Here is a 12,522-nt window from a genome sequence, read left to right on the forward strand (position 1 = left end):
CCAAAGCCTGAATGCCTGGCTTTGGAGGCAGTCGGTCCTGAATTGAACCTGCTCATACAAGTCTCAGAGGTGCAACACTAGCGACGACGATTCAACCAATGGCAAGTAGACTGTCGATGCGGTCGTCTATGAGCAGCTCCAAACCGGCCGGTCTCTTCACTGCCTGATGGTTAATTGCTTTCGCTGAGGCGAATCCACTCAACAGCGCGTTTTGCCTCCCCAGTCAGGAAGGATGTTAAAGTCTGAAATTTCTCGATGTCCGGGAAGGTCCAGATGATCATGAATTGTAAGCTCAAAATATTTAAAAAAGCCCTGCAATTCGTATGGCGCCACAAAAAGTGGAAACCTGAAGCATCGGCAGGGCAACTCGTGATGTCCTGAGCACGAGGACGCGGGTTCGATTCCCGGCCGTGGCGGCAGCTTTTTTGATGGAGGCGAAAAGCAAAAGTGCCCATGTGTACAAGATTTCAATGCACGTTAAAGATCCCCAGGTGGTCAAAATTAATCCGGAGCCCTCCACTACGGCGTGCCTCATCGCCTGCATTGCATCAACGCGTTAATCCCTACAATCAATCAGTCAATCACAACTCGCGATGTCAATGCACACAAGCCAATGTTCGAGGGTCAGTTTGGATGGGCTGCTGGGCGAATGCCTTCGAACACGATGCTCTCTTGTAGAGCAGATAGTGGTTCGCCTGGAACGCCGCCATCGAGAACTCTCACGCGGGGAGCCTGCAGATTGTTCAAGGCCAAACGCAGCTGACTAAGGGTGCTGCATATGCTTTCCTGGTACCCCAATCTGTTGGTAAAATCCTGCCCAACTTTTTCGCCTTAGAGTATCTCTTCAATTTTGTCATCAAGCTCTTCAATAACGGGAGGCTTGCGTACTTGCGAGCTGGTTGATGGCCTCTTGCAGATCATGCTGTTTGATATAGCTCAGTTTCAGCTTTCTGCGGCCTCGTAATGACTCCATGAAGAGTGCTTCGCTGATGGTGGAGGTTGTCTGTTAGCACATGCAAGATGCCGAGTCTTCTTTCGGATTTTACAGCACCGTAATGTTGAGAGCAGAGAACAACACAGGACACCATTTTTCCGAACATCTCATAGCTACTGCTTTTAGTTCATTAACCCATGAACCGAGCGCTAGGGAGGTGCTACTGACATCCTCATTTTCTTTCATTTCAATCCCAAACTGGCCAGAAGCGTGACACATGTAGTGTTGCCAACCGTCCCGGATTTTGCAAGGCTGTCCTGACTTTTCATAAAACGTCTTGAGTCCTGCGCCGTCCCTGTCGGGACAGCTATATGTCCCGGATTTGTTCCGGACCGTCCAGTTAGAAATCTTTGCGATCCAAGCACGCTCAACAAGGCACGTCACGCTCCGGAACACAAAGTTAGCATGGACTTGTCCAGGCAGAGCTGCAACTAAAGCTGAACTTCCATGTGAAGTGCGACAACTTTTACGAGTACATTCTCCAGCAGGAGCAATTGTTGCGAGCAACATGTAGCCAGCCGAAGTACCACTTCAAGAGGCCGCGACAATAAAGAAACAATGGATTTGTCTGGAAGATACCGCCATAAAGAAAACTGATCTTGTTGTCTCAATGTTACAGGAGTACTGACACCAATTTTCGGCGTTAATATTATTGCACAGTTCACTTCCTTTGCTCAACAGAATACCCTGGCTGAAATATGAGCGGCCTGAGACGCGAAGAACATACTTTAATTGGATCTCGTTTATCGTGACGCCGGAACTGCACGCGGAGCGGCACTCAATAAATGAACATCAGCGTGACATCATCCCATGGTAGCCAAAAGAAGTGATGTGGACAATGCTCGTCAAAAACTGGGAATGTCACTTCACACGCGCGGCCCCGCGAGCGGCGATTGGGCACTGGCGCATTCACAAACGGGTGCACATAGCCAGAGCTACAGGCATAACCGCTGCCAAGAAAGGCACTGTTGGCAAAAATACAGTTCCACACACTGGAAAGGAAGCGATAATATAGTCCGGAATCGCAATATAAGTCGCCATCAGGATTTTTATTGCAAGCGGTAATCGAATTTGCGGAGCAATGGTAGGCGTAGCACCTTCAGGCAGCTCAGCCGTTCAGCTTTGGCAGCAGCGCAGTCGGAACAACGCCCCACCGGCCTCCGCAGTGTTTTGACGTCTGCACAAAGTGGTGAGGTCATGCTGGGATTGTCACTTGCGCCTTTCGGGCTGAAAGCGCGGGAAATTGAATCGAACGATTTTCAGGCCGTTCAGTGTAATTAATTATCACATGCTGAAGTATTTAAAGTGCTGTGTCTGGTTCGCCAGACCATCAAGCATTGATAAAAGCAAGAAAAATGGATCATAAAATTTTTGTGTCAGTACTCCTTTAAGGCTTTGCCCCATGCCCTCTCGGGGATTTAATGATATCAGTTATTTTTTTGAAGTTTGGGATAATATTGGTGTCATTGTTACCGGGACTAAGTAGTTTTTTTAATGATCGAAGCTTGTATTTCGTCCGTAACGGGCCACAGCGACAAAGCAAGTTTGGTTTGCCACGTCAGGGCAAGAGTCATAACAGTTCCAATGCAAACAACAGATGAGTAAGATTAGCAGTTGGGAACTCGCCGTCTCCTTTCTCGCAACATTATGCTACTAAATTGTGTTACGACATTACAGGGCTAGTTTGTTTGTTTGGCGATCGTCAACAAACATGATTGTGCAATTGTAGTAACGCATTTGGTTTCGTTGGATCGCACTGCTTGAATGCTAGCGTGGATCTAACACAGCCATTACTGTATTTTTAGCACCTCACTGATGGCCTCGCCAGGTGGAAGCTGGAAAGTTTGCCACTATCCTTCCTCTTTTCTTCGTATCAGAGCCAGCGTAGAGTTGACCGGGTTATCAGTGGCTAGTTTTCTCAAATAAAACAAGCATGTATGCTGTCTTTACGGTCCCTTCAATGTGAAAACTGCAAATTCCGGAACGTTCAGCAGGTTAAAGTACCGTATTTACTCGCATAATCCTCGCACTCGCGTAATCCTCGCACCCCTAATGTGAGCCACCAAAACTTGGATATTTTGGTTCCTCGCATAATCCTCGCACCCCCAACTTTGCAGCGGCGAAAGTTGCCTGCTCGCGAAACCCGCATGGTGCACGTGCTCTCCAACGCGCGCCCTCCCCCGCCGCCTCTCCGTTCGGCGGAGAGCACTGTGTATCCAAGGCCATCCAGGCGCCCTAACAACCTGCATGGCTACTCCCTAACAGTCGCCCTAACACGGTATTCACACTGTCCTTGAGCCGGTTTCGCGCATGTTTCGCGTGCGCGCAACTTATAGACGGTGTTCGCGCAGCCCGCTGTCGTGGCGTCGTGTCGCCGTCGTGGTCCCGTCGTTGAGCGGCAGCAGTCAGTGAGTCACTCGCGTCAGTGGTGGATAGCTCGCTGCCATTTTGAGAACTTTTTGATCTCTTTGTTTTGTCCTTGGTGCCGCTTCGCCATAGGGAGGAACGCCAGCTACACTGCCGCTTTCAAATTGAAAGCGAAAGAGTACGCGATCGAACACGGCAACCGTGCCGCAGGCAGGCACTTCGGCGTCACCGAATTCAGCGTGCGTTACTGGAGTAGGGCACGCACATACGACGACGAGATAGGGCGCGCGCCAGAAAGCAAAGGCGGCAATTTCGTGATCGCTGATCGACGGGAGACTGTTTACGTTGTAAATAATAAAATAAAAAGAAATAGCTGCTGTTGGCAACACTGAGCTTACATATACAAAAAATGACCGCTACATTTAGCGGAATTGGCATAAGGCGAATTGGCAACACTGTGCACCAGATTTTTTTTTCCTCGCATAATTCTCGCACCCCTAACTTTGCATTGCCTTTTCCGAAAAAAAAGTGCGAGGATTATGCGAGTAAATACGGTATTACAGAAATCAAAAGTACACGCTGCTTTTGAAATTCTCTGCTCAAGGAATGCACATTGCCCCTGTAAACATGCTGCTTTCTTCGGTTGTTCAGTCAATACCAGTGGAATTCCCAAGAATTGTAACACAGGAAGTGAGAATTAAAGTAAGGTGTTATAGTTCTGCCTTCGTTTCGAGTCCCTTTACACTTTATACGTCGTGTGTAGTATTAATCTTCCGCTCGGAAGTGTATGGATGACTGCCCACATTTTAAAGCGAAGCTGTCATGCGCTAGGTTCGGGCTGAAACTGCGTGCACCTATCGGGTCACGTCGACAAAGAATTGCACACACTTGCTCCAGAGATAGTGTAAAATGCTCTGTAGCTCTCAATCTAATGTAGACATCTCGGAAGAAATTATACCCAAACTGGCTGCTAGGATGACCCTATCATTATGCTGGGTTTCATTTTTTTCGTCACAGTTAGTTCGCGGTGAAGTTGTAAATGTTACAGGATTACTGTCTGTTGTCAATACGTGGCTGCCAGTGGAGGGAGTGCGGTTACAGAAAACAACTGTGACTCTTGTTTTATCGAAACTATCCTGAAGCAAACTAGATGAGAAATAATTTAGAATTAGTTTCAGGGGATTTGTGAGTATGTGTCTTGATTCGATCAGTGTGGTAAGACACCATTCGTAACTCAATGTAGTTATCCGCCAATACGGCTTACCTGGTCTTCTGTCTTTACAGTTGTGGAAGGTCTCTCAATTTTTAGGGGCGAAGCCCCTTAGGGGCTCGGGCTGTCGGCATCTCCTGTCGTCGTCGTCATTGTTTCATGTAGTCACCGTACTAAAACACCAGGACACTCGTTGAAACTTGATCCCGGGACACCGGGACACGCGTGAAACTAGCACACATCTGCTTGCAATGCTTGTTTGTATTTCACGCTCGAAACCAACAAGTTCTGTGCATCGGGCTAGTTCCAGAAAGCCTGCCAAGATAGGGTGGTTCACTGTGCGATAGCCAACTGTATGGTTTTTACAAATGGTCTTACATTGTGTTCAGTTTTTGGTGCAGCTGCTTGAAGTTTTCGCACCACCCACGAATTTTTTTGTGGAGTTTGCACTAAATAGTCGATAAATGCCATTCGTTGTCGCAGAAGAATGACGTCGTCGTCGAAAAGCTCTACGACAGCACGGAAGAAGGGAAGAAGGTGACGAGAAATTCCGGAGAGAAGTTTCTGGCTGTCTTCAGGAGAATTGCGGACCCCTATGTGGCCGGCGTCACGAGCGATGTTGAGATGGGCGATCTGGGTGCAGCCGAAGGCAGTGACTCTGGCCATTAAAGACGAATGCCACTGGTAGCAATTTGATTTTTGTGTGTGCGTGCTTGGAAATTGTGTGATGTAAACCTTATTTTTATAAAATATTTTGAAGGAAGACTTTAGTCTTGTGGTTTTCACCCTGCAGTTGTTTTGCAGTGTTCCCATGGTCTGACCTACATTTGAACATTATTGTGGTGAACAGGCTATTAGTTGACCTTCATAAGCACAACACATTGAACCATGTGTGTAATGCATCAGGTTCTTGAACAGTGTGTAGGTACGTAACATTCGTTTCTGCTTAAAAAGGGTGCACGTACCACAACGAGAAAAAAAACTAGCTAGCCTATCGACAGTTGGCTACGTCAGTAAATTAAATCGCCCTCAACTAATTGTGTGAGCTTGAAAATAAACGTATTGTAGCCCATACGACCTTGGTGTCAATCAAGTGGTGTCAGTCATTTGGCAGCGTTAAGGCACATTCCCACTGGCGATGCGCCTCGTCGCGCGACTAAAAGCGACGAGCCGGCCGTCGCTTTTCGGCGTTTTGCGACGGCGGAGCCGATCGCTCTCGGTCCGAATTCTCTCGTCGCGCGACGGCCCCGCAAAACCGGTAAGCCAATCATGGCCGCGGAGTAGGCTGACGTAGCCGGAAACGAAACGTTTCTTTACATCCGGTATGCAAACGCTGCGGGCGGGCGAGGACGAGCCGCCGCCACCACCGCCGCTGGCTCGCTCGGCTGGCTCGGCCAGGCGGCCAGGCGCTTGGCCCGCTATCGCTGTACCCGCCGGGTCGGGCCGGCAAGCAACTTCCCGTGTGCATCGGTTCTTTGGTCAGTGGCTTCAGCGTGCGCGTGCACTAATCAACGAATAGCGTGGAACTCATCAGTGTGGAGAAGCGTGTATGGATTGTAAATGGAGCTAGGTGGACAGCGAGACGGTAGGTTGACTTGCAGCCTCTTCGTCTATCGGCGACTGGTAAACACGCGTAGAGTTCGGAGGCGTCAGAACGTTGCGCATGTGAAAAGAAGCGACATTTGTGGGCCGTGATGCGGGTGTTGTGGCGTGAAAGCAAGCGTGTGCATTTCTTCGTGCAATAATATGTTGAAAAGAGCCTTCGTGAGTTTGTTATTTTCTGCTCCTCCCGCAACCCGCAAATGCTTTCGGCATTGCTCCAGGTTAGTAGCATGTGTTTTAGTTTGATTTCTACCTGCGTTTGTCGCGTATTCTTTGACTTCGAATGGTTGACGCACCAACGAGGTCATATGTACAAGTCGGGAAGCAGCTGCGCTGAACGCAGTCGCATTATCGCTCATCGCATATGCGAACACCACCTCAACGCCTCATCGCGCGACGCGCGCCGTCGCGCGACGAGACAAATCGCCAGTGGGAATGTGCCTTTAGGCTGCGGCTGCTATAAGTAAAATCTTGTTACAGGAGACACTCAAGGGACCTGGAAAACGTCTCTTGTAGCAAAGGCCTCTTGTGTGCGAATTTGATAACATGGCGGTCATTGCAAAACTAACCGAAACGTTTTCATTCAAATGTCTTTTGTAACCAATTGTCTCTTGTAACAGTGTCTCTTGTGACAGGATTTTACTGTGTATGAAAAAAAGGAGGCGATTGTGCTGCTTCTGTGAAGAAAAATTCTACATCCACCTCAAATGCAGCCGTGTAGCTACAAAGGAAAGCAGTACAGCCTTCTCGGAGACTTCGCTGTTGAAAGATACTCGACCAAAACAAAATTTCCTTCAACTGTGAAGTTTCTGAGAAAGCTGTACTGCTTTCGTTTATAGCCGTTTGGCTGCAGTTCAATGGGGTATCGAATTTTCTCTCGCACAAGTGAGCTCTTGTGCGCGAACACAAGTGCCAATACAGGGCTGAGATCTGTCCCACTTGCCTTGCCCAATGCCAAGAGATCAATCGTCATAGACTTCATCACCTGTCCATATCCGAGGATCACACAGCTAATGCGAGTGGGAGCAAACTTCAGAGCCAAGTGGTTTGGCAATTGTTGTGGCATGTATGATTGCTTCGGTTCGTAAAGGAATTGAGCCGACCTCCCACGCATTGCCACTCGGTATTGCAAAGCGGTTATTCTGGATCAAACTGTCAGGTAAGTATTTCCAGCACTGAAAAAAATTGTGTCAACAGGAGAATGAATTTCCGATAGTGTTGGTGGGCCAGCCTTTGCTGCCGTTGCTAAGACGCTGTTGCTGTCTGCCTCCTATGGCGAACAAAAGCCACACAACCATGGAGGAAGGAATACTTTTCTTTTTTAAAGTGCAGAGAACTTCAAGGGCTCGCCTTGTCGTCGTAGCTTGCTCGCTGGACCGAAGTACATAGAGCCACAGGGTGTACCATCGTAGCAGAGTCCCGTCATCGCGGCGTAACCCAGAGGCTTCGAAAACCAGGCGGTTTATATAGTCATAACCATTCGAAACTTGCGAACCGCTGGCGCTTGTCATACATCTCCCTGTTGTTTATAGCGCAATGAAAACTGCGGTACATTTGAGGCAAAATATACGTAATTAACTGGCAGCGCCCGCGTTCATTCAGTTGGGAACGCTCATTGGGTTGGTTTTTACGATAGTAAGCGAAAAAAAAGTGGCAGTGCAATGCCAGCACATCCGGGAGGAAAAGTAAGCACAAAAGGAACAGAACTCCCGCTGGTGCAGTTTCAGGCAGGGGGCGCGCAAGCACTGCGAAGGCGGGAAATTCAAAATGTGTTGGACAAACCTCCATTCCATTCTTCAAGAGAGGAATGAGACAGGGCAGCAAAGAGCGCAATGGGTGGTAGCAGTAAGCAGATAACGGCGGTACAGCCCATTATGGCGAATCACTGCTCTGCACTTCTGACAGCTTTCACATTGAGTGGAACGGCTTTTCTTTCATTTCTTTCTTTCATAGTTTTTCCTCCATGTGCACGACTTTAGCCGCCATGCACAGAGTGGCCGGGGGCTCCTTCAAAGCGTTTTTTGGGGTCTTTTTTTTAATGTCGTTCCTAGAGTCTTATCATGCGGTTAGAAATTTTACATCTCTTTTCAGAACCGTCACTGGTAATGCACAGTTTGCACTATCTGCTGACAGATGTCGCAAAGTGCACATAGCATGCCATATTTCAGTAGTGAAAATTTCGTGTGGCGCACGTTATCAGCGTTACCGGATATTATTGCAGTAAAGCTCTCGTCTGTTTCCAGGAATACATAGCAAGTTCTGCTTGAAGCCTTTTTGTCAGCCTGTTTTTGCATTCTTTCGTTCATCTCTCATCGTGCTGTGATCATGAGCGAACGGCAATTTCGTTACATTGTTGTATTTTGTTTTCTGTGATAGTTATTCCTGGGAGGTCAAAATTCGCGTTGAATAAATTTGCATCACAGCCTGGCGTAGTTTGTTCTTCACAATGTTTTATTGTCCGTTGAAATGTCATACAATTCATTCAGTCGTCCAAGAATTCTCGTAGGTACCGAAGCACATAAAAATATCTGAATGGTGAAAGGCATTGGCTGTTACGTTATAAAAATATTGTAGGAAAGTCGAAGGCTTGTGTATATATTGCAGGTTTCTGAAGCAAACTCTGTAGTTAGAAAAAAAAATGTCTCGATAAGTATGTCTTTGCTCCAGCAGCATGTATATATGAATAAAGAAACAACAGGCTTTGCTCCAGCAGCATGTATATATGAATAAAGAAAACAATAGGCACATATAACTTACTTGGAGGCCACACAATATCTGAGGTCTAAATAGTAAGTATATCCTCTTCCCTACGACGTGTCTACGAATACAATAATTGTGAGCACATATAACTAAACTGATGCATAAACATTCAGTCTCCTTGAGTTTTGCTCTTTCTTGGAATGCTATATTCGAACAATCAAAAAAAAAATACGCTACCCATTCACACTCTGGAAAAAACTCATTCTTGCACAAGGCACTGTCAAACTTATATCAAGTCACCAACAACTGTACGAGCCATTACATTTCCAAAAGAAAATGTTTCAAAACTTCCATGGAAATGAAGGAGTCATTCATCTGTTGTTCATAAAGGTGTAAAAAGAACGTTAAGTTCCGGAAAAAACATTGCAGTAAGGTGTATATATAGGTATCACAGACCCCGGACCAGTCCTCAGTAAGTCCGCGCATTATAAATGCTATTGCAGCTGATTTGCCCTTGCAAAACAAAATATAGTTAAATGGAATTTTCAATACGTTTTGACTGCTTGTTCGCCGAAAAGAGTACGCAGGTGATTTGCAGTCGTTCAAAGTGTATTCTTGAGGTTACAAAGGCGGTGTTATAAGGATGCAGATATTTGCTAGAAAATTTTACACAACTCTTTTCACACGAATTTTTAGTGCTTATGATTGGTTGGGCTTTTGCGTTCTCCAGTAAGTTGCCACCATCGCAATTTGTGCATCAGCTTTGCATTCACTTCTAATATCCTGCAGCGACTTCACTAAAATCTTGAAGTTGCTATTGTGGAAAGGGTAGTGGCGGGAACCCGCTCTCACCGGCGCGGGTCAGGTAGGGGCGATCGCTCCTCGCCCGGAGGCGACGTCGTCTCCGCCACGTCACGCACCACGTGAGTCCAGCCGGCCCAATGGGGCGCGGGGAGAACGCGGTGACGTCACGAGCCGTACGGCCGGGCGGGAAGAAGGACGGCGCGCGCACCGGAGTCTAGCCCGGGACAGCGACACGATCGCCGGCCAGGTAATTTCCTCTTCCCTTTTCGCAGGCGAAGCAGCAAGCGGGCGCGGCCATCTCGAGCCGAACGGCTCCGGCCGCCGCCATCGGAGCAAGAAGCAGGGGGACCGGGGGTTCGAAGAATAAACCCCGCCATTGCTTGTGTTGGACGGTTGCATTTGTGTTGTCTGCCCCTCACGCCGGCCCGTATACACGGTCGCCGCGTGCGGTGGACCGTCCAAGTCACACCCACGCCACATTTTGGCGCCCAACGTGGGGCCTCGTCTGCAAACGCAGTTGAGGCGAACAGTATGGCAGACAACGCCAGCGAGTGGTGCGACCTGATGATGCTCGCCGGCCAAGCCGCGGAGACCCCTCACCGGCCGACGTTCCTCACGCCACCAGCGAACGCATACGTGAGTCGGGAGCACCCCCCCTACGGCCGAGTCATGAGCGCGGAGCGCGCACAGTCGGCCCCCGCGCATTTTCGCGGGCACGGTGAGCAACTGGCGCCGACCGGCACCGGGCGCTCGCCCTTCGCGTACGAGGCAAACGCCTTCCCCCGCGCGCCATTCCCCAAACGCAGCGAGCACCCCGCGCCGATCGGCACGGTGCCCTACCAAGCTGCACGGGCGGCGCGCCCGACAGACCCCACGGTGCCGTGGACGAACGACGCTGCGCCGGACATGCTGATCCAGTCGCCCCCGCAAACGGTAAGTGGGCGCACGGAAGGTCCAGCAAACACGGCCGGTGTCGCAACGGCACTCGCCAGCGCGATTCAGCAGGCCCTGCAGGCGGTACGGCCGCCCGGCCCCCGCGTCAATATGCCGATTCCGACGTACAGCGGCGGCAGTGACCAAACGAGCGCAAACGCGTTCTTGGTGGCTCTGAATCGCTACCGACAGGCGACCGGCTGCAGCGACAGCGACGCCCTGAGCAGAATTCTGCCCGCGGCCTTGGTGGGGGACGCTGCGCGGTGGCACAGACTCGTCGGCTGCACAGCGGCCACGTGGGATGAATTTCAGGCGGCGTTCCGCGAAGAATTCCTGCCGTACGACTACCAACCGCGGATGCGCCGGGAGCTCGAACTGCGTACGCAAGCGCCCGATGAACCGCTGCTCGAGTATGTCCGAGCAATGCAGGAACTATACGAGTACGCCGACCCGGAAGCCTCGAACGCGGAGCGGGTCGAGCGCGTCGTGAGGCAGAGCCACCCCACCTTCGCTTTATACCTGCGCGGCTGCAGCTGCCGCAACCTCAATGAGCTGGCCACAGAAGCGCGCAAGGTGCAAGCCGCAATCGCGGCGTCTCGCGCGTATCGGCCACCACCGCCACCAGGAGAGTCGCTCGAACCTAGTTGCGCCTGGAACGGAGGCGCGCTCCTCGGGCAGGCGGATCGGGATATTCGGGAGCAGCAAACGCGGCTCTCACTTTCAGACCGAGCGCTGCATCCGTACCTATCCGGGCCGCGGAGCGCGGAGTCGGGAAGCCCGGACTTCTCGAGAGCGCCGATAGGCGGTTCAAACGGACCGCTCCGGCAACTACCGGCACCGCCGACCACCGCACCAAACGACGACGGCGCGGGGCCCCACGGCCGCCGAGCGCCGGCCCAGCATCGGGCACCACGCCGTGAAATACGGTGTTACGGCTGTGGTCAACCGGGTCACATAGCTCGCCTTTGCCCGTCGGGTCAGGGAAACGGAGCGGGCCGCCGGTGAAGGCACCGGCGGCGGCACCAGCTAATGCAGACGTCATCACAGCGCCGACAGCCTTTCGGGTCGGAATTCCGCCGGATTCGCCCGCGCCATTCATCGACCTCGCAATCGCGGGGCAGGATTTTAAAGCGCTCTTGGACACGGGCGCGAGCACCTCGCTCATAGGGGACGAAGTCGTCCACCACCTCAGGCGAAACGCCGTTCGGTTACGCGACCGAGGGAAGCCCCTCCAGCTCGCGTGCGGGGAGGCGCGATCGGGCGGCGACGTGCGCATCACCGTGCGGTGGAATCGGCAGAAGCGGCGAATGCGCTTCGTGCACTTGCCAGGGCTAACGGTCCCAGTCATCTTGGGCAGAAACTTCATGTCCAAAACCGGCATCGCGGTCGACATCGGCATGGGAGGCTATCGGGAACCCCCGCTTATGTCACTCGTGCCGTTCGCCGAGCCACCGGCGGTGGCGGAGCCGACACGCGCCGCGCCGGAGCGCCGCGCTGGCGGCACACCGGTAAACGCGCCCGGACGAGAACCACCCGCGGGGCGGCCGCTCGTAGCGGCGGCGGAGGAGCGTTCTCGGGAGGAACGGATCGCGGAATTACGCGCGCTCCTAGCAAACGCTTGCGAGCTGTCCACCCCCGAGCAAGATCGCGTCCTGTCACTGCTGGGTGAGTTCAAGGAGATGTTCACCGAGCGGCCCGGCTGTACCAACCTGGTACAGCACGGTATCGACACAGGGGAGGCCCAGCCTTGGAAATGCAATCCCCGCCCAGTAAGCCCCGCTAAGCGGCAGGCAACTGACGCCGCGTTGGATGAGTTGCTCAAAGAGGGGATCATTCGCCGTTCAACGAGCCCGTGGGGATTCCCGGTGGTGCTGGTGCGCAAAAAAGACGGTAGTTGGCGCTTGTGCGTGGA

The 12,522-nt window shown here is 51.4% G+C and overlaps 1 protein-coding gene across 4 annotated transcripts in view; it reads left to right on the forward strand.

Moving 5' to 3' along the window:
• Positions 1 to 5,336, forward strand: part of LOC144163208 (tRNA (guanine-N(7)-)-methyltransferase) — a 103,758-nt gene extending 98,422 nt beyond the window's left edge. For all 4 annotated transcript variants that reach the window (XM_077694065.1, XM_077694063.1, XM_077694066.1 and 1 more), the window contains one exon: positions 5,055 to 5,336. In XM_077694065.1, the coding sequence (XP_077550191.1) occupies positions 5,055 to 5,240 (186 nt within the window). In that variant the 3' untranslated portion in view covers positions 5,241 to 5,336. The remainder of the gene's footprint in view (positions 1 to 5,054) is intronic.
• The last annotated feature ends 7,186 nt before the right edge of the window (positions 5,337 to 12,522 follow it).

The sequence above is a fragment of the Haemaphysalis longicornis genome, unplaced genomic scaffold (assembly GCF_048455015.1).
Source record: "Haemaphysalis longicornis isolate Haplotype H1 unplaced genomic scaffold, Haemaphysalis longicornis Haplotype H1 scaffold_12, whole genome shotgun sequence".
Lineage (NCBI taxonomy): Eukaryota > Metazoa > Arthropoda > Arachnida > Ixodida > Ixodidae > Haemaphysalis > Haemaphysalis longicornis.